At 41.0% G+C, this 22701-nt stretch overlaps 1 protein-coding gene across 1 annotated transcript in view; it reads right to left on the reverse strand.

The window, feature by feature from the left end:
* Positions 1-3550: 3550 nt before the first annotated feature.
* The window catches only part of LOC309602160 (dedicator of cytokinesis protein 5), an 84664-nt gene continuing 65513 nt past the window's right edge, over positions 3551-22701 (reverse strand). The window contains exons 37-52 of the mRNA XM_082335528.1: positions 22556-22646; positions 21532-21651; positions 20662-20751; positions 19746-19850; positions 18281-18422; positions 15784-15865; positions 15496-15580; positions 14625-14711; positions 13978-14154; positions 11805-11888; positions 10846-10983; positions 10567-10733; positions 9594-9771; positions 7205-7343; positions 5615-5730; positions 3551-3656 (exon numbers count right to left, since the gene is read on the reverse strand). Coding sequence (XP_082191654.1) covers positions 3564-3656; positions 5615-5730; positions 7205-7343; positions 9594-9771; positions 10567-10733; positions 10846-10983; positions 11805-11888; positions 13978-14154; positions 14625-14711; positions 15496-15580; positions 15784-15865; positions 18281-18422; positions 19746-19850; positions 20662-20751; positions 21532-21651; positions 22556-22646 — 1894 coding nt within the window. The 3' untranslated portion in view covers positions 3551-3563. The remainder of the gene's footprint in view (positions 3657-5614; positions 5731-7204; positions 7344-9593; positions 9772-10566; positions 10734-10845; positions 10984-11804; positions 11889-13977; positions 14155-14624; positions 14712-15495; positions 15581-15783; positions 15866-18280; positions 18423-19745; positions 19851-20661; positions 20752-21531; positions 21652-22555; positions 22647-22701) is intronic.

The raw sequence follows: 22701 nt of genomic DNA on the forward strand, positions 1-22701 counted from the left end.
AACCTGCTGAATGTACGAGGTACACCTACAAGTTAAAGTTATTAAAGCAGATCAAACAGGTAAGGAAATAAAGACTCAAAAAAGTCACCTGGAACCAAAATACACAAACTTGATAGCTAGTTTGTTTACCCACACAGACAAACCATTAGCTGGGATTCCAGCAAAGCCTCCTTTGTTTCCGCTGACTTACCAAAGGAGTTAAAAGCAAACCTGCTCTGAAAAGGAAACGCACCTAAGAATGAGGTAATGGGGAAACGTATTTTTCTACAATTCGGACCACATCCTGCCGTTCTGCCTAAAGCAAAGTTTTTGCCGAAGACAAAGTTCTTGTTCAAGTGAAGAGCTTCAGAGAGTGCTTTAATTCATGTGTGCAGCAGAAGGAAGACAGTGGTTACGAGAAGAGGAAGAAGTGGACAAAAAATGAAAGACAAGAAAACCCTGAGGTTTTCAAGTCAAGCAGCGTCTACATCCAAGAACATAATGTGGAGCTGACAAGTCCTACACAGCACCAGAGAGACGGGGTGAACCATGGTCAAGTTGTCCAGAAAGGTTTCAAAGATTTCCCCTGAGAAGGCAACAGCCCAGAAGACAGCTGCATGTGCGCTACAGCAAACACGACTGCGGATGTATGTGATGTGACTGCAGTGCAACTTCCAAAGCGTCTCCAACCTGTTTTGTGATGTGAATCCAGTATGACCCTTTGATGAAAGCAATCTGTTTTACAGAGCTGTGCAGGCAGCAAAGGAAATACAGCTTCTGCAGGTTTCTTTAACTGGAGTCGCACTGAAACCAAATGACTGTAAAGTCAATTATGACAAAAGACAAAAATGACAAGTCAATTATGACAATTAAGACAAAATGACAAAAGAAAGGACTACTTCAGTCCCTAGCATTTCATTGGTTTTGTTTCTCCCTGAAAAAGGCTTTGCTGAGAAAAGCTTTCATTAGGTTTAACAAACTTCCATTTTTCAGTAAGGTAATGAAACCCATTTAAGTCATGTGAGCAGAATAATGATGCAGTGGCCTGCAAAAAAACCCAACCCAACAGTATTTGTATTTACTACTGTGAGCAACATCCTCAGCAGGGTTTCAGTGTGTCTCCCCAACTTCTATCAGATCATCAGAAGCTAAATGACAGTTACAGGTAACAAGCAAAATTATTTCCTGGAAGAGAGAGCCCATGACGGAATCTTCATCAATACCAATGATAAATAAACAGGCCACAAGCTGTAACCAAACAGCCAAAGTTTTGTATAGGTTCAGAAATAAACTTGGATTAAAATTCCTCAGCTGGTCCCTCTTTATGATGAGTTTTAAGAAAAACTGTGAACTTCCCAAAAAGTGTGAATCTGAGCTTTGCGGGCAAACTCCCATGTCTCCTGCATTCCACAGTGAAAGGGAACAGCAATGAGTGATTTTTTTCCCTTCCCCAGTAAGCATCAGTGAAAAATAACAGCCATGACGAAAGCTATGTTTATAAATAGTCACACAGGCAGAATAGCACAGCAAAATATTCTGCCTGAATGTGACAACAGAATAATTCTTACAAATCAAGAAAACCCCAAACTTCACTGGCTTTTCAGCTGCTGGGAATGTGGCACCAACAGGCAGCTGCAACTTTGGGGGGATATAAAGTTTCAATTATGTAGCTTTAAAAGAAAACAGTGAAGTTCTTCACAATGCATTAGTTCTGAAACAGGCCGTTTAGGCAAGTCCTGCGTGACACAGCAGAAAAAGAGCTGCTGTAACTATCTTTGGAGTCATCTAGAGCGTCTAAGAGTAGAACAGAGTAGCAATACACTTTGCAAGAGAATTTTAAACTGCCTTGTCTTCTGGCTCACACGCCGCACAAACTCCCCGTAAGCCTGCTGCAGAAGAGCAGTCCCCACCCCAGGGTTGCAGCCCTTCTAACAGAGCTCGGAGACAAGCAGCCTTGAGAGGTGCAAAATGAATCTGCCAACAGTAAGAGTATTAACCACAAATGGTGACGTTCTGGTTTTTACCAGCGAGCTTCCAGTGGCAGCTCAGGCACAGAGGAATGCTGTGTCTAAGGCCCATCTGGTCCATAAATAACAATGGTATTTGTGTTGAATTTTCAGTCACTATGCAACTGTGAGGACAGGCTGTTCTAACAGCCCCCTTCTGCATGGATCACGGGAATTTAAAAACATTAAAACCTAAGATCATGTCCTTTTTTCTCTCTATACAAATAGAAAGATTGATGCTGACATCCAGACAGAGCAGGGAATAAATAACTAAAAGAAAAATTAAACAGATTATCCCATCCTCCAAGGAAAGAAAAGCTGCAGAGAGCTGGAGTAATCCAAGCAACAGGAAAGCAAGTGGTTAATTGTCAAGTCTTTCACCTGCACCCCAGGTCTAAACAGCTCCTTTAAGTCTAGTGGCTGTTAAAAACCTAGATCAAGGGAGGCTATAAAACAAAGTGCAAGTATTGCCACAAATAGGTGCAGAAAAAAAAAAAAAAGAGGATGAGAATTATTTATATTTGTGTGAATTTGCCCAGCCAAACTAAAGGTTACAGTAATTATCAGACTTTGTGTCTGAGGTCAGGATGTATAACTAGTTTTGCACACTCCATCCTCTGAAAGTTGCTGGTACCAGTACAGTGCTGGTATCAATGCAGCTTCTGTTCTTCTCATCTGTTCACAGGAGAGAAGCAACTTTTTACACCCTATTAAAAAGCCCAAAGATGAAATATTGTACCAAGTCCCAGATGCAAGCACAAACCATGCAGGTAACATAATTCATAATATCAACTGCTCTGTAGGGTTAAAACCAGAATCAACAGTGAAATTATGACAAAGTACTGGTAAACCTAAACTCTCCATTGGGAGTGAGCAACTGCCACTACTCGAGCAGAGATGGTGTAAGGCAGAACGTCTGCACTTCATCTTCAATACATATGACGACTAGCAGAAAAAAAGACTTCTTATTCTGCTAATGATGCTCAGGTCTCTGCCTGCAATCAAGAATCTTAGGAGACTGCACATCATACACCGGCACCTGACATCTTCAGGAGCCGACATTTCACAGCTTAGGAATGGCTGTGATCTGTTTCACTTCACGCAAATCAGGGCTTGGCTACACTACAGGGGCAGAAGGAGGGATCGGTGCCTAAGTACAGCTGTAAAGCTGTAATGAACTTATGTGAAAATACTGTAGGACACATCTCATACTGGTGTGGCTTACCTTGTTTCAAACACTGGTGCAAATCACTACTGTGACAGATTTACACTAGGAATGAGCTGCTAAAATTGCATCAGTGAAAAAACTCAGGGCAGACAAGAATTCTAGTAGGGTGATTTCTCCTGCTATGTGATTAGTGTCTCAGTACTGGAAAGGTAAACCAGAGGTTGGGAATAGAGTCACAATAACAGTTCCTTTTGGTATTTCCCAAAGAAAACTCTAAGGGGAGTGAATGGAATGGCAGGTGAGATCACGAGTCTTTAGGGTCAGAGAGCCCCAGCATGTCAGTAAAAAGAAAGCAGTCGTTTCACTCTAGGCGCTTGTGTCACACCAGCAAGTGATGATCCTCACTGCAGTCATGGCTCTGAAGAGGCAACGCTGGATTTTCTGGTTTTTGGGGGTGGAGGGGGAGGTTTGGCTTCACGTCTGCTGGGTAGTGGTGGAGCAACCTGAGAAGATAGAACAAAACCACATACAATAATAAACCATTACTGGCAACTTAAGACATTTTGCTTTACCAAACAAGAAATCCAAAAGGTCCTGTACTACTTGATGTTTCTTTCAGGACCAAATCTTTGAATTCAGCCTCTCAGTACTACATGCAATCGATGACAGGGGCAAACAAGGACACATCCCCAGGAGGTAACAGAAGCAGATACACTTTAGTTGCTAGAATACGCTTTAGTTACAGATATACTTTAGTTACTTCTGACCTGCAGCCTGACTTCGATTCAGAGCCATTTGTCCCTCTGTCCCACCTTTTATTTATCAGTAAAACAGCAATAAATCCACTTCCCTCAAGGTTTCAAAATTCAACTGTTTTTATCTTGCTGGCTTGATGAGTTGCACCGTGCCAAAAGGATATAAAACGCTTCCAAATCAGAATGGTACCACTAATTCCATAAAATGGTAGCAAGTAAAGTTCTACTAAAGCAAGCCACAGCCTTCCTGCCCAGCGCAGGGGCCTGTAGGGCATTTCTTGTTCTTGCAGGAGACTGCACCAGTGGGTTCTTTCAAGTTGGCTCTCTGCTTGCTTTAAGGGGCATATGGTAAATAAATGAGATGTTCACCTGCCCTTCACAGGAAGCTTGTGTGGCTCACCACTTGCTTAGCCAAAACTATCAAGATTTCAGGGCTATTTTAACTGGAGGAGGACAGAGTCAACTTTACAACAACTAAGTAACAAAACCCTTCAGAAAATACTTTTACAATCTCTCTTTACAGCCCTTCAAATCCTTTTTATTTGGCTGCAAGCCAAGGTCAATGTTGCAAGCCAGAACATGTTAGTAATTAGTTTTCTTACAAGACTCAGGGGAAGGAGGCTCTTTTATTAATCCTCTTGAACCAGCGACTCCCATAGCATCCCTAGAGCTGGCATATTTCCGCCATTCACACCACCTACAGCAGCTATGCTGCCCCTTTTCAGAAGCACAGTCAATCCTGACCAAATGAAGGGCAAAGTAGAAAACCTCCTATTTATCCCATGCTTCAAGGCTTTATGTCAGTGTCATCTCTCTCTCTAACAGAATCAAGCAATAAGCTGTTTTGTTGTCTTCCCGTGTTGTCAGAGGTAACGTATTTTGTTAAGTGCGACCACTCTTTCAATTCTTTTTGGGCAAATTCCAGTTCATCTCACAAAGGTACTCCGTAAATCTTCTTTGCAAATTGGACTGGGGAAGACATCCATCCCTTTCACAGTTACAAAAGGATGCTTTCTGTTGCTGTGCATTGGTAAGCAATTACAGTCTCATATCTTTCAGGGGCAGATGAAATTATTCTGACACAATGACCAGAGTACTTGCATGTTAAGTATCCGCAAGTTTGGAATCCCACAGGGCAAGAGAAACATCAGTGATACAGAAAAAAAAAAAAGTGGCAATTTGATGTTCCTAGAAGGAAACCAACTTGATGAAATTGAGAAAAAGGCTGTGGCTGAGATGGTGATATAATACAAGCTGGTTTAAGTAACTAATGATACATACTTTAAAAAATTAGATTCTTCTGAGCCGAGGAGTCAGAAGGAGACATTTATCATTTCTGAAAATGCGTGAATTTTTTTTTCCCCTTTCTTTTTCAGGACCAGATTACTGTGCTATTCTACATTGATCATGTTTTTGAAACTTTTTAATCATTGTGCTTGTTTGTTTTCAATATATCTTCCCACCCCCAGACACCGTTTGCCTAACCAAGGACAACATAACTCCCACTTGAAAAAAAAGGGACTGCACTTGATAGCCTTCTCTTGAAGCAAAAAACTTTTTATTCTTTTGTGGTTTCAGGGAGTGAACCAGTAAAATGATTAGACAAGTTTCAAGTAGCACCACCCTAGAAGTGGCTTGGAAAATTCCACTGGTGTCTCTTTCTCAAAAGCTGTTTTCCAAAAAAGTGTCAGCTCTCATTTCCTTACCTCCACAGAATTCCTCGGGTTGTTATTCTCATAGGGTTTGCTCTTGGGCGGAGGTGGGGGTGGGGTGCTCTGTAAGCTAGCAGTTGCCAATCCATCAGCTTGCAATGAGGGAAAACCTAGAAGCAACAACAATAATAAGAAAAGACATTAAAGTAGGCGGAAAAGGAATGGGAAATGGGATTGACCATGTAGAATTTTAAGGGAGAATCATTTTAATATCTTGTGCTTTTGATCTGCTAACAGTTCTCTGCTTTAACAGCTAAACATGAATGGATATGTCAAAGTAGAGTCACAGTTGTATCTCCCTTAAGTTCAAAATGCCCAGAAGAGTTCTATCTTCATCAAATGAGTCTAAGTTTATGTGAAAAATGCATGCCTGAGAGAACAGAAAATTGAATCCATTATCACATCTGCAATGTTCAGTGGGGTTTCCTTTCAGCCTGGGCCTCAACCTGAGAATTCACTTTGATTTTAACTCCAGTTGATGGAGTAGATAAGTACCCAAACTTCAGAAGAATTCCTGGGAAGCTGTGCTGCTAGTAATGGCAATTAGAACCACTTGCTAAGTAGAAGAGCGAGGTTTCACATTCCTTTCACAGATCTCTCTTCATATAGTATTCCTGCATTTGTTTGTGTTTCTGGTTGTCTCCCCACCCTGTCCCCCACCCTCATATGTATTTTTTGGTTTTAATCCTGTCAGAACAGTTTTATGCTACTTTAGATCACTATCTTCGCTGGATTCTGAATTTATATCCACTTAAGAGGAAGGACAGTCAGGTCCTACATATGAACTTCTGTTCCTCTAAAAAAGAGCAGTAGAGTGAGAAATGCAATGGCAAGCAAGGAAGTTGGCAGCGGTGACGCTACGGTTGTATTTTTACCTTAGCCATATTTATATGTTGCTTCAGCATTAACTACAGAGCTTACTGGATACACAAGGAAGGTAACTGCACAAATCATTCATTTTGCTAATTCTTCAAGATAAATTCCTTCTCTTTCAGCTGTAACATTTATTAGCTGAGTTTCTAAGCTGCAGAGCAACTTCTCCTAAAACTTTTTGCCATGCGATGGGAGTTATTGTTCGTTAATTAACAAGCCTTCATGGCTTGCCCAGAAAATTTAGCCATAGACCTGATCAGAAATACCATGCTGGATTGATGCAGTTCCATCCAGTGAATTCACAGGAGATATTCCTCTAGGATGTGCTGTAACCATCTCACTTGATGCATTTACAAGCGTCTACATTGACTGCATGTGATGTTCACCTTGAGGTTTAATACACCTTCCCACAAGTCAATACAAGAAAGAAATTGAAAGAGATAAAAATTGTTCTCTGGCATTCATCTGATACACTAATTTTAACAAGTGATATGTAAGTCACAAGTATGATCTTTTGGTAACACTGCCAAATTCTGTTATCTGACAGAAACATCTACAAACATTAACAGCCCAGAGCCACTTTCTGTGAACTACCTCAGAGCAGTTCCTCTCTCCCTCCCCAGTGAGGTTACCTCAGCAAATATGTACTAATGCCTACTACTGCAGATGCTGCCCTGAAGGATGTGGCAATTGGTCTGTAACAGAACTTACTTTGGGTTCTTGGGGTTTTGGGAGTGATGGGTGGTGGGCTGCAAGGCGTTGATTGCTGGAGTGAAGAACCCTGAAGCAAAGTCAGTCTGTTGTCTCCTAACTGAAGGCTCTTTGGCCTTTGTGCTTTTCCTGACATGCCCTGGTTGAAACAAAGAGTAAACAAAACCTTTAGAAGTCGGCAAGATTGCTGCACACGTATCAGACAATCAGACCTGTCACAAAGGCATCAACATGCTCCAGAAAGTCATGCGTAAGAGAAAGGTGCATTCAGGTGAAACGTAAGAGTGAAACCGCTGCACTGGCTAAGCCATGTCAAAAAGCACACACTGTGCTCCTATGACACATCCAGTTTTCTGTGGGACCTTACTAACCAGGTAGCAATAGTAAACTGTTTTTAACAACCTTTGTGTGTATTAACTAAGAAGGGAAGACGACAAGCTGAAAAATTGCTGCATTTGACTAGCAGTTCTGTGAACAAATTTGGGGGGAAAAAGGTCTTTCCAAGACAAAAAAAAAAAAAAAAAAAAAAGTGAAATTCTGGGTGCAAGTCAGGACTGCTAGTATCATCCAGCTCCTTAGGTCTGTGAAACAGGTCTATTTCAGGCTTTACAGAGGAAATCTCTTGCATTTGGGACTCGGGAGATGTTGTTCCAGTTCCTTCCAGTGTCACGCACATCCTCTGTGCTCTTCACTCAAATTGTGAGGCTATCTGAGTACGGTCCCAAGAGTCCAGTGCATGAATATTACGGTCCTTCTCACTGTGCAGAAGGGACCACACATTAGTGTACAGTGAATATAAAACTTACAAAGACCAAAGCTGCTGGACGTACAGCAAGCCTTTGGTTCCCTCTGGCTTTCTAGCGCCCAAGCAGCTTAGTCAAGAGCTGCATAAAATCAGTCTGTCCAATTCTTGTGCTGCACTATCCGGCTTTGGAACAGACTAGCTATAAGAAACAGCTTTCTTTGTACTTTGCAATGTTCTTAAGCATGAATATAACCCTTAACGGCTCATTCCCTTCAGTAAGCCGATCACACATGTAATTTGCCCTCAGAGATATGGGGGGAGAGGGCAGGGTGGGTGTTCTGTTTTGCATCTCTCAGCTGTCTGCAATGCAAAGTCTGGGACAGACATGCCTTACTGTCCTAGAGAACTGGTCGATACAAATGGGCTTTCTCCCAGATCTTGTCCCTCTAGTTTTACTCAGTAAAGTGATCAGCAGCTGACATCACAGTTTGTGGGTTAAACCCATTTAATTCTTCCAGAGGCAGAGGGCCAGGCCTCCTGAACCACTAATATTTACAACCCCAGATTTGCCTCTTGAGTGGAAAGCCTGTCCATACCAAATGACATGATTCTAGAACCACAGTTCCCCTTTTTATAAATATTCTGCAGACTCCAACTGCTGGCAGCATCACTCAGATTTGATGAGAATTCCTGAATATATAGCAGCATAACCTGTTCCTGCCAGATTCGGTTGAGATCTTGGGAGGGAAAGGGAAATAGAACTACTCATGTTTTCTCATTATTTACGCAGTCTGTGTTAAGTCAAATTATCACCGAGCCACCAGTTTAAATACTCAGATGCCTAATTCTCACATACCCTCTGACAGTGTATTATAGTCTTAGCATAAATCAGGATAATACTCCAAGGTCATACAACTCTACTTTTGAGCTGAAACTTATCCGTTTGTATTAGGTGATCATGCCGAATCCCACTGTCAACCTGAATGCCTAACAGTCTCCAACATATTCCTCGTTAAAACACTCCTGTGGGGGTATAGATTCTCCTTTATGCCTCTTTTGCAAATAATTTGCTCAAGGAGTAAACACTCCTGCCCTCACGCAGGAGGTCTGGAGCAGAGTACAGACTGGAAGATCCAGTTTTTCAAAGTCCCAAGCTGGTGACCTAACTACCAGACCATCTTTTTTCAACTCCCCAATCCATCAAACTGATCTTCACCTTGCACTATATTTGATTTGTGCAGTGATGCTGACTGATAGCAGCCGAACATCTGGCTTGCCAGCTGGATTTTTGAGTGGGCTAGCAGTATCTGCTTGCTCCAACAAAAACAGAACAATTCTACATTGTGCTGAGAGCATCACGCAGTCCTCCACGCCTACAAGAAATGAGGGCACTGAGCACCTAGATGAAACATCAGTGCCTTCTGCTTCCAGTTTGCACCTTAAGCCAAACTGCAGTTCAGTCTGTGACACAAGTTTTCCAAATAAAAAAGTAAGAATTACTCAGATGACCAAGGCTTTTGGTATTTGAACCCCTCCTACTAGTTAATGAAGTTCCCAATGACAAGCATGGCTGAAAGCAACGGAAACACTAAAATCTCCTGCTGTGGATTTTATTATTGCTATTATTTTATTTTATTTTTTTACCATTTTGGAAGTCAGTTCTGTTTCTGGCTCCTTCTCTACAATAACCTGAGATTTGCTAATACTCCAGTCCTTCCGCTTGAGTTTGCTAATCCGGTTATCACCATCATCTTTCACAGGCAGTTCCTCAGCTCTGGAAGCTGTTGATATTCTTCTCTCCAAGAGAGGCTCCAGAATAGATCTGTGGCCCACACCGAAAGAGTGAAAAAACACGAAACATTAGTCCACCAGACATTTAAAGCGCTGTCTGTTAGAAAGCTCTGATCTCTTAGTTTGCATAAGAAGTTAATGTGAAAAACTGAGTTATGACCATGGAATTTTCAGTGAGATTTGTGCTCCTAAGTTACCCTAGGAAATTTGAGTGTAATGCCTTACATACAAGATAAAGTGTGATCTACTTGCAGAAGGAGCCAGACCTGCATTTTATGCTGAACCCTGCCACCGAGTTTGCCGTGTGACCTTGAGCAAGTCACCTAGACTCCCTGGCTATCACAGATGCAAACTAGACGGACAGAGAAGTAACATCAGGAAATGTTTCCGTGTGTGGCAGCTCCTTTTAATGCCATGTATGCAGCTGCAAACAGGTAGGTAGAACAAGTACCATATGACTATGCACCTCTTTGCAGACCACAAACTAAATTAACCTTGTAGTATCTTACACCTCTGTTTTCCAGCATTCCTGGGAAACAGAAATAGTGTGCATCTGAAATACACCACCTCCATCCCTCTTCAGTATCGTGTAGATAATTGGGACCCCGGAGACAAACAGTCGTGGGTTCAATTCCCAGAACTATCCCTACCTGTGCTTCAAACTCCCTATCTGTAAAACAAAATAACAACATTGGCCTCCATTTAAAGTTTCAAATGCACAGCTATTACTATTGTGTATGGAAGCAATCTTCATTTTAAGAGTAACTAATTCTAGCAAAGGCATATCCCCGCTCTTGTAAATCACATGTAAAGGCTGATTACTAACCCGTCTGAACCTGGTCTGGAGGAAGTGCTATCAGATGACGTGGAAGATGTAGAGACCACAGAAGACGCCACAGATGTGACAGAGAGCCGTCTCAGCGTGGAAGACATGATATAAGGCAACACGACAGAGCCTGACCTGCTCTGTTTCCTCTCGGTGAGGGAGGGAGGCTGCAGACAAATATGCTTGTGGTAAATCATGTAACACTAACTCAGACACAACTGGGAAAGGGGAAAGTTGTGTTTCTTTAAGGCAAAACGCTAAACAACCAGGTACACTTACCAAGGTTATTACACCATACTGCTTCTCCACCTTCTTCTTCAGCTCTTTGAAACACGCTATCAGTCTGTCATGTAGAGGCTTCAGCTGTTCCGTCAGCTTCTCACCATGGATCCTAATCCCTTCTGCCAACAATGGCATCTGAAAGGAGGAACAAAATTAAGCTACGAAAGGGCAAATCAGCCCTCCTGTTCCAGGAAGGAATTTTCTATGCATGTTACACATCTCAGATACAATCAAAGGCCTTAAATCAATATGTTTTGAGTTTGCAGAAGCAAAAAAAAGCAATTATACAGTAAGGAAGCTCAGCTACTGACTCATAACTTGTGACACTGTAGTAACTTGAGCTCTATGTGTTCAAGAAACATGAACGTTTTCCCCATCTATATGTATGGTTCCCTCTTCCCTACTCAGATTCCATGTTCTGCTTTGGAAGACACAGTATGTTAAATGCTGGAGTATCACTTCTTAGCCCCCAAAGCTGTGTGATTATGAGGTAGCTTTAACAGGGCTCTGTTGTGTGGAAATGTGTAAAAACTGGCCTGCAGGGATGCACTTTGCATTGCAAAAAAAAACTAGGGCAATTTTTCATTGCTATGCAGGTCAAAATAGACAAACTTTCAATGGTCAGACTGACAAAACATTAGGTCTGATGATTTCATGAAAAGGTAACAGATATTTTGTTATGCTCATGAGGGAAGGGGGGGGGGGGCGGGAACCAACGAAACAACTATGCCACATTGGCAATTATTCCAGAATAACATTTCAGAGCAACACAAGATACATGAAGCAGTCTAGGCCACAATTTTAGAACATGACAGTTTCCTCAAAATAAAAAAACAACTGTACACACATCCAGAATGTTCTTATAGTATTTATCTGCATTATGTCTCCAAAACAATGATGCTGGAAAAACATCTGCACTCATACATAGTGCTTCCACTTCTTTCCCCATATGATACCTGTAGAGCGATTAGTTGCTTAAGCAGTTCAATTTTATCTTGATCTTCAGGATGTTCTTGAATATACTTCTCTGTGAAAAAGGCCTGAAAGCAAAGAGAGATGACGATAGAGACACTACGTTGCTTTCACAGCTAACTCTGAGTGAAAGATCCTTGTACTTTAAAAGCAATTAATTGGCATTATTCCTCATAGCAATTTTATTTTTTTTTTTTTTTTTAAAAATATCTCCGTGACACAAAGCTGAAGGAGAAAGAACCATTTGTTGAGAACTGGGAAAAGAGACTATTTTTGTAAAAATAAAAAAAGAAACAAACCCCAAATTTTACTCTTTTTTTGGTAAAACACTGATACGTAAAAAAAGTTACTTTATCACAAGGGTTTTCTTCAATTCCATTTCCCTTCTCATAAAATAGTATCGATGTGCATAATCAAGGCTACGTTACTTGTCACTCAAATGCGAGTAGCAGATCCAGTCTCGGAGTTCTCACTTCAAGGCGTCTCTTTAATTTTTAGCATTTAATGACCTACAGTACACAATGACAGGCAAACAACCTCAGCGGCAGAAAGGTGAACAGGGCATCTCCTGCCTGCAATTTCCTTAAGTTCTATGATTTAAGCCCTTAAGTACAACATTTTCACATGGGGCTTGTTACAAAGATTCAGTAGAAATAAAGACCGTGTCGAGAGTTTGACTCACAGTTTGATTCAACAAAGCACCTTTAGTCTACGCTTCTAATGTGTTTACCTTTAATCAACAGAATCTGGTATCGGTTTAAAGTTGAACAAACACAAGGACACTTTCCTGGACTGAAGCCTTCAAATTGTGCCAATTCACATTATGTGCTACAGTATATTGTGTTGAAATGTATCACAATTCCTGGTCAGAAGAATTTATTTTTTCTTTTTCCTAGATAAAATCCCTAATAATTTTTCATTTGGTTTTAAAACGTGTCTCTGACCTACTTCAGTCTCTGCATATATTTCTTAGTTCTGCCTTCCATTAACTGGACTGTATATACAAGTGTTTATAGGCCTAGCGGTCTGACTCTGAAAAAGGCTGATGTCAAGAGGAGGTTAGCCTGTGAAAGGACTGCCGGGTAGCTCCCAGTGGATTTTTCTTGAAAGTGTTTAATTATTGCAAGAAGAAAGCGCATGTTAAAAATGCAGACTTTGGCTTTTGGCTACAATGAAACAATTAAAACTCAAGATTTTAGCCGCCCACAAAAGCCAAATGTTCTGTACTGATCTTCAGTTGAAATAGGAAAATATGAACCAGAAATGAGTGTTTCCAGATGTGGTTACAGATACTTCGTGTTTCCTAGTTTTAACTGCTTTCCCACTTTCGTAATTCTAAACTTTATGTCAACCTTAATTCATAAAATAGGAGGATTTAGGGCCAAATTCAGCCCTGGCAAAGTAAGCGACTCCTCTGGAATCAGCAGAGTTAGACCCCAGATAAATCAGACCCTCTCCCATTTAACTTTTGCACTTCATTTCATGTGACTGGAACACATCTGAGAAGAATTAAATGTGTTTTAACACCATCCATTCAGTTTATGGAAATAAGCAATACATTTTGTGCTGGGAATACCATCATTAGATATTGGGAATAAACAGCTTAAGATAAACATCTCAATAAAGGAAGAACATACACTGTTCAGCTGAAGTCAACTGAATAAACCTGGGTAAGAAACACTGTTTTCTTCCTGACATATATGCTCTTTGCTGCAAAACTCCACAGACAGATTATCTGCTGGAAAGAGAAATCCTTACCATTCTATATTAACACAATGGAGAAACGTTAGCTCTTTTGCTTTTCTTTGTTTTTTCTGGGCTGACCAAGAACCTCAATGCCCCCATGAGGTAGGGCCATGCTATTATCACCACCGTAAACGAGGCCCAAAAGAGCTGGATCACTCATCTCTGTGGCAATGCACAGCACTAAAACCAAACACTAAACCACTAAAGATGTGGGGTTTTTCCACCTTCCAGTCTAAGGGAAATCTCTTTGTTTTTTTCTCCTCTTCTTTGAGCTCTGAACAGACAGATATAGCTACAGAACGCACTATGTCTGAGTAACAGCTGAAAACTGAACTTGAATCTCCCGTATTTCAATTCAGGTCTTCAACATTACAGAGGTCAAACTGAGCTACAGATAAACGTGAAAAAGACCTTTTCATAGTTGGTATATCCCCCCATGACCGCTGGGTCCACAATCCCATTCAGGAGCATAGAGAGAGGATGTACAGGAAGACTCCGGTCCCAGACATGCTGTTGGACAATGTTGCTGATTTTCTCATTGGTTAGCTCCATCGTTTCTATGGCGTTCTTCAAGGGGCTGATCTCTTCCTGACGGAAAGAAGAAACAGAATAAACCTTCATTCGCCTCCACTGAATATGAAATTACGTAACTCCTTGCGTATGAACGGCAGCCCAATAATTTCCAGCAGAGGATTTTGGACTCCCTGTGCTAACTATCTTGCCATTCAGAGATCAGTGCAAGAACAATCTTACACCTTAACACGAAGGAAAAACAGTTTAGGACTTGGCTGCTGACTGTGGAGTATGTTCCAGAATTAACCACCCTCCCAAGCATTATACAGTCAATGTAGAACTTTGCTGCCTTGGGTAGAGCTGTCTGCAGAATGGCATAAAAAGACAAGCACACCAAAGAAGCTACACATTTGCTTTTAGCTGACGCAGAAGTTATTGGTGTGCCACATCCAACAGTGCAAGGACTAGTAGTCCTAACTGTTGCAAGCCTCTCTATTCCATGAAAGATTGGAGGGAATGAGACCCAGACCATATGCAGAACTCACCGTTGTAATCTGTTTGACTTCAAACCACTTGAGGATGCCTGGAAATGAATACGCTGTGGTGTAGGTTGTCCTTTCTATCCACATATTCTAGTTAGAGAAGGAAAAAATTCCAAGATGTAAGGAAAATATTGGTCTTGCAATTCAATTCCCTTCTGCGGTAGAGCGTGGAATCAGGCTTTTAGCACTAGCTGGCAGGACCTACACAATGACTTTCACCTTCACTAACTGGGATGGAACCCAGTGTTTTTGGCAACAAATACCACCTCTACTATTTAAATGGTATCAACATTAGCAGCAGCAGGCTGTTACCCTCCATGTGGACCACTATTAGGAGGACTGCGACTATGGCATATTTAGCCAGAGTTATACGCAACACGCTCAACCACTACACACGAGCAACAGTATGCCTCACAGGCAGCAAGGAAACGTGCTATTACACTACATCCAAGGCTCCCTCTCCACTGCAAATCTTAGAAGTTGGTCTGAAGTTGAACTGATCCTTCGTGGTTAGAGGCTGGCCTCCTTCAGGACAGCTACATCATCCACAATCTACCAGACACACAGGTGTACTCTGTAGGAAGCTGATGCTGGACAGCACAATACTTATGGATTCTAGATCAAGGATTCTGAGCATTACAACTTCAGCTGCAGAGCCCCTTGACATTATCACATTGGCTCTATGTAAAGATTGCAACGCAAAGTGCAATTTTTCTCCTACCTTTGAATAGCAAAATTCCATTGCCACAGGTGGAGGAAAAACAATTCTGACAGTGCTGTTCAAAATGCCACCAACAAAATAAATAAATGCACAGAACCATTTTCTCATAGCACAGTAACCCAAACCAGCTGGCATCAAAAGCAAAGGACTCACAGCAAACTCGTTGTCTGGATCTTTTTCTCCTTTCCTGACTGGTCGGGAGTGCGTGAACTGCTGTACCTCGTTTGCTCTGTAGTAGCTAGAAAGAAGCAGAGTAAATGGTGAGTTTTCTCACCTCCCATCCTCCTTACAGAAAGGTTCTTCTGTTTCCTCTCAAAACCAACCACGCTTAAGCTGGACTGTGAAACAAATTTACACAAGACACAAAGGCACTGCACCTTGTGCCTAGGCTAGTCGAGAAAAATACAGAGGACATGTTGAGGGAAAAGGAAAAGAAATTACTTTAAGATCTGTTCAGGAACAGGTTTATCTTTATAATTAGGTGGCAGGTTCATCACAGGCTTCACAATAAAGCACTGCACATCTGAGCAGCTCTAGTTAAGGATGAAAAACTATGAATCCTTTCAGGAAAACAGGAGAGGGAGTGGAATACCCTTCCTGTTTTCATCAAACGTCAGACTTCTCAACAATTCCCTGTGCTCTTGTCATGTTTGAAGAAAAATACCTAGTAGTTCATCAACAATCATAGGCATTATATTGCTTCTTGTAGTTTGTATGCTACTCATGAACTAAAAGCCCCAAAAGATAAGGGCTATACGAGTATTTCCAACTATTGAAATACCCTGGTGAAAGGCTTGGGAAGCCTGGGTGCTACCGATTTCTACTTTGGGGACAGGAAAACAAGATTCTGCGCTAGGTTCTGTAACGGATGCATCTGTTTCTTCTCTCTCCCTCACCGCCCCATGGTTATTTGTCAGATTCTTCCAGCACAGTGAAGCTGCCCCTCCCTCCCCATTTTTAGAGCAATAAAGCTAACTGAAGAAAGTAGGCTGTTTTTAACCAGTGAATATCTACTTCATCTTCAGCTTTTGCAACTGTGAACCATGACAGAAATTAAAAAACAAAGTTAGTAACAGTATCCCCAAGCACAACAGCTTACAATGTTGTTCCTCCAGAGTTCTAAGGACTGTACTGAAGGCTTTACAGAAGTAAAAACCTGTATGGAAAAGGAAAGCATAAACAATATGACCCACATTAATAGATTATTTCTGTGAATCACCTGCCAGTTGCACTCGGAAGTGGCAATGTTTTACTGGCAGGTAGGGTAGCCCCATACATCCTTTATTTCACTGAGCGTAGTTCTAAACACTATTTTGAAAGCAAAGGCAAGGTCATTCTGCCCGCACTGAAGAGCCAGATGGATACTAGCCAAACCTGAACCCAAAACCACATAACCACATTAGATCAAGCACTAAGCCCAAGCTAATATATTCCTTCTCTCAGGAGAGCTTATTAGGTTGGGCTTCATGCCATGCTAAGCATGCTATACAGCTTCTAGTTCAGAGCTGGTGGAAAACTAGCCTGTTTAACTGTGCGGGCATTCCCTGAGACCGTGTACAGCTCACTCAATATCACCAGTACACTATTATGAAATAACCAAGGGAAGAACAAGGCACTTTGTCATAAAAGAGCAAGGAAGCATATTCTAAGCAAAAGTAAAAAAGAACCTGAGACAACGGAGGTTAAAAAAGCATGAAATTAAAACAAACTCCAGAACTAGCAACCCCTGCCTAACACAACAGTGATTTGGACACTCAAACTCCTCATCTTTTCCGAAGGTGTTTGTAAGAGTTCGAGAAGAACCTGTACCAAATCCAAGCTATGCAGCTGCTCCCCTTTACAATGGGGCTATGCCAAAGACCCGGAACCAAACACCCCCAAACTTTTGGAAGAGTTCAGATCTGGATCCAAATTTTGCAGTTCAGGCTCATCTTGAGCCAAAAACATTAGAACAAACACAAACAGATGCAAAGGAAGTAGCTGAAACAAAGCAGCAATAGAGGAGGCATTTTTTGATACCAAGTTTGGTCCTGAATGAATTTTAATTTCCTATGTGGATTTAGTGCTTGGCAGGCTTATTGCAAGGGAAGCATCTGGTATCACTGCTTGAGCTGTGCCTTTGTACACAGACTTTTAAGGCCAAACTGGACCATCGGATTCTCTAATCTGGCCTGTATAACACAGGCCAGAAGCCCAGTAACTTGGTTTTACTGATGTACATCTTCCAGGAGCACATCTGCTATTGACTGGAAGTCACAAACAAGAATCTGAAGCATCTTCACTAGGTTGCACTTGGTGATGCTCACAATTAAGAGAAAGAGGATCTTAAGCCTAGTGGTGTGCTGTGTCACACACTTTGGAGTTTCACCAGCAGAAAGAAAACAAATTAAAAAAAAAAAAAAAAAAAAGGTTGTTCACCCAACAACTTTCATCAACATAAATAATCACTTCACACTTCTCACAAAGTGACTTCTAGGGGAAAAAAAAAAAAAAAAACCAACAAAACCGAGCCTTTTCACAAATGCTAGTTAACCACAAGCAAGAACAGAGCATACTTCCATTTTCTTTATATCCCACTTTCACTGCCTGTATTTTACCTCTTTCACCTAGAAATACCCAACTGGATCACATATATACTACAGCAGTCAGCACCACCTGCTTGAGAAGGCAGCACAAGAAATCCTGACCTGCCATCTGTTAAGGTTTCATCCTAACAGCAACTCGTTTAACTCTGACAATATCAAGCTGTCTCTCTTTTTCAATATGTTTAAGTTCACTATTGCAATTCTGGATAGTCTTATTTTCATGCCCAGTGCCTGCCTTCAAAGTCCCCCTGGAGCAGTAAGTTCCTTGCTTATTATTGTTGTTTACAAATTCTCTTATTCTAGGGAAGAGGCAGACCTTGAATGTGCCAAAACCTATTAGAACCAAAAGATACGCTGTTTAGGAGAAGACTTGATCTCTTCTCCTGGAGGGGCAGTGCTGGTCATCTTCTCTGCACTAGGAAACTGGGTCAACAGCTTCAGGTTGAAGTCCTCCCTTCGTTCGTACTCTTTGCCACGGTAGATAAAAATTTTATTCTGTGGGTAGCAGAAGAAAGAGAATTAACGCTAAACAAAGCGATGAGTAAGAGCTTTCTGAACATACACAGAGTAGTCTCAGAGATCTAATTTATATGAAGGGCTGTCCCCTAGCTTAACAGACAGTCAGAAAACATGAGAGAAGAAACACAGGCTGGAGTGACAACACAGCAACTCGCAGGAGCAAGGCCCTGCAACGGCATCCTCATTTGTCTAGAAAATTCATTGTTCCACATACGTTATTGAACACGTTCATGCTTTCTAGCACTCTAAGAACTCACACATTCAACACATGAAATCTCAGTCATGGGACTGGTTTTAAGTACTAGAACATGTGTCCCAAAAAGTTCTTTAATGCAGGGAACTGCATGCTCCTTGCCAGACCACTTATGATACGAGTTAACTGAGGGATCTCTCTGTGCACAAAGACACGAGTTTTACCTCTGTTCCCTTGCTGAATCTCTTCAGCTACCATTAACAAAATGGGCAGCTATGGCAGCTTCACGCTACAGACTTAACAGTTAGACCATGGCCAATTACTTTTCCAAACTGGCCACCAAGCAGTGGAGGTTTCTGGAAGGGATGGATTTCAAAACATGACCTGGAGGTGAAAGCCTTCTATGCCATCCAGCTCCACAGTCCTAAGTTAACATTTTTCTTTTTTAATGAGCTTGGCCTCCATTTAAGGCCAGTAACTTCAAACAACTCCAGTCTGAAAATGTAAATGTTTCTCAATTTTAAATAATAGTTGGGAATATTTTCTAGTATGCTGCACCCTGCCCATCTGACTCACTTTGGCTAGATTCTTGTATTACAGCTAGCATAGATCCAGAAATGCTTAGCAGCAATCTCAAACAGGAAGCATCTCTGCATTTTAATTCTTCTGCGTGGGACAGACTCTTACTAATGTGCTTGAGCATTGAAATGATCCATGTCCTGAAAATTAGGCTGATTCAGGCTGAAAAGCAATGGGATAAATTCTTTACAAGCTAAACGTTTTCTAATGGCAACAATCATATTTTGGAGGAAGTCTATAGGGCACAAATATAAAAGGTAGATTCTGTTTAAGTCCATATAAGAACATACCAATCATCTAACAAACCCTATTAAAACACTAACTTTATTAAAGCTGTTAACACAGAAAAATCCAGTCTCGTCTCTTTTTATATGGTGCAGTGTTTTGAAATACTTCAGGAATTTAGATCTCTCAGTGTCATTCAAAGGAAAAGGAGTTTGGCATCTGAATTTTCTCAGAAGCTCTGCTAAAGTTGTGACTTTTAGGGTACCCACCACTCCAGAACTTGAGTGCTGAAGAATTCTTACCCGGAGGAAAGAGGGGAAACCCTGACCATAGTATCCAACAGCAAAGTACTCTGGTTGAGGTCTCATTGCCTTCATAATATTCTCATAAAAAGTAGCTCGTTTTTTCTGGAAGGAAAAAACCAAAAAAGAGTCACCAGCATTTTCACTTTGGAGTGTTCAAGGACACTGCCAGACAGTGTCTGTCAGCTCACATTCCCAGTGACAATTCCTGATCTATTAGTTCGCCCCTACAGAATACTTTTTACAACTGTTTTTTTGATACGGTATCTCATACTTATCCATTTACTTGGTTAAATATTTGGTTTGTCTGGGCCAGAATCAACTCCATTTCCTGGTCTGCAGACATGACAGCAATGCCATGTTTTTTAGGATTCCAAGAGGATACCCGAAATCCTTAACTATTGCACCACAAATTAAAAATAATGTTCTGAAACTGAGCAGACACAAATGGTGACAAATGTCAGAGAACTGGCAGAAATAAAACTGGGCAGATGATTCTCATATGAAAGAACATAAAGACCATCTGGTTACATCTTTAACCACTAGAAAACATAATTCAGAACCAAGATGATTCTATAGTTCTGTGTTCATACACAGTAGTTTTATCACACAAATAACAAGGTGATGAGATTTATGGAGCCTGAAAATGCACCATGCAAATGTTACCGTATTTGATTATCAGTAAGAATGTTAAACATCTGCACACGATATCGTCATGCTAATTACAAGGTCAAAACCACACACTTTAAAAAAAATTATGAAAACATTCTTCTAATATTAAGCTTTACAAAACCATGGGGGTTATGCTGGTTTGTCTTTAACATAAATGTATTTTGGGTTTATCCTGCTCAACAGTATTAATTTAAGCATTCAGCAGCCTGCTGAAAATGGAGGGAAAAAAAAAAAAAAATCTTACCAGGAGATTACCAAGGCCCTCATAATCAAAGACCTTGTTTTCATACATGTCAGCCAACTCCTTGCTTAGCTGAATGGCTTTTTCCCACATCTCCATGGAGGGTGAAGGGAGGCAGGTGAGGGAAGAAGAGCACAAACAAAATAAAAGACTCAGTTAAAAGCATTCATTACCACAGATAGGTAAACAAAAAATTCAGCTGATTTTAATTCAGGCAGTACTTTAATGCACTGCCAACTTTCCCTTAGACTCCATGCTGTACATTTTTTTGCAGTAATTATTATAGTCACACAGCTCTTTTGATTTGTAGATCTGAAAGTGGTTTGCAAAGCAAGGTTTCCATTGTTACTCCTGATAGGGAAAACTGAGGCACAAAGAGGTAGAAGGACATGTCCAAACAGCAAGTGAGAGAAGCTCAGGTGGTCTCCTCCACCAATACTTCATCCCCTGCATCAGGCTTCCTTGGGTTTGTCTCATACAGCTCTGGTAGAACCATCCATCCAAAGCGCAACTAACACAAGTTCAGCATCAGCCAGACAAGCCATACTCACCGCAATGCAAAAACCTGGCAGAAGCCATTACCCAGAAAAAGAAAGGAAAACACCTATAGTTTTCTCATCTACCCGGTATCTTGAACAGGGTTAGTTTTTCATGTGCTCTTTGACTAACAAGGAAATAGAAGGATTCAAAGATCTCCAGGACAAATAGATACCCTGCTCATGCCAGTACTGTGGTCTTTATTAAAAAGCATCAAAAGCCCGTTATGGAATCATGTCTGCTTTTAACAGAAGTTGTTTTAACAACTTCTGCCAGCTACATTCACCAAGCCAAGTATCTACCAGTGAACTGTAGGAACACTGCAGAGATACTCACTTTGCCCCTGTCAAAGAAGGAGATAATTTCTTGGTAGAGTTTTTCCTTGAGTTCCTGTTGTGAGTAGACGTAGTAGCTGTCCCTCTGCAGGAGATGAGGGACACACGGCTTCTCGGACCACTAGTACAGAGGGAAAACAGGCAAAGTTGAAAGAACTGGAACACTGTTAGATTAACAAGCCCTTACAGTGGAGAGACTCACCTTCTGCAGGGATGCATTCAAGACAAATCCATCATCAATGCAAAGGGAGAAGGATATAAGCTGCGCTGGCTGACTAATGTAAACTAGGAATGCACACACAAACACTGCATCTCAGCAGCATGGTTAGAATAACAAGTAGCTAGTACGCAGTAACTTCTTAAACCACTCCAGCCAGCTGCTCAGAAAAACATCTGATTATGCTCTCTCACTGCATATATAAGCAGCCAGAAAGCTAATATTTTTCTACGTTAAAAGTTCATTTCAAATCAGTTTAAGAATTCGTCTGAACTTGTACAATTATTTTAGTCATATTTAAAAATCACTCTAAAGTGTTAATACAAGTTTAATTATATCTGCAAAACTGGCATGATTTTTGGCTTAAGGTCTTACGCTGAGACACTAAGCGAATGTGTATGCTTTATTAATCTGTGGAAGAAATGAAAAGGTTGACTTAAATCCAAATTAAGATGGCTTAGGCTAATGCATTTTACACTGTTCACAGAGAAGTGGGAAAACACTGTATTACGACCCCTAACACAGACATTTTCTCCCAGCTCACTATAGCACTCTGTTTCACCAAGGGTATTTAACAAATTGATGCTAACAACATTTTTGCTTTCATCCATTTAGCTGCTGTGCAATTTGCAAAATTGTGAAGCTCCTTAACGACCACTAGAACCCAGGTAATGCAAAGCCACGTTAAAAAAAACAAACCAAAAAAAAAAAAAACCCCAAAAAGTGAATTGTTTATTCTGAGCTGTTTGCACTTCATTTAAAACCCATATCCTGACAGTGCAAACTAAAATTGGCTTTAATGTAATACCTGGAGCAGCTCTGCATGGAGAAGGAGAGTGTATGCTGCCTCTGTGAAGTTCTCACAGTCTGTGTGCAGATCCCGGAGTTTATATAGATACCTAAACAAATGAAAAGCAATTCTTACTTGATGTGAAGGACTCCTGTATCAGTGTG

This window comes from Platalea leucorodia, assembly GCF_965183815.1.
Source record: "Platalea leucorodia genome assembly, chromosome: Z".
Classification (NCBI taxonomy): domain Eukaryota; kingdom Metazoa; phylum Chordata; class Aves; order Pelecaniformes; family Threskiornithidae; genus Platalea; species Platalea leucorodia.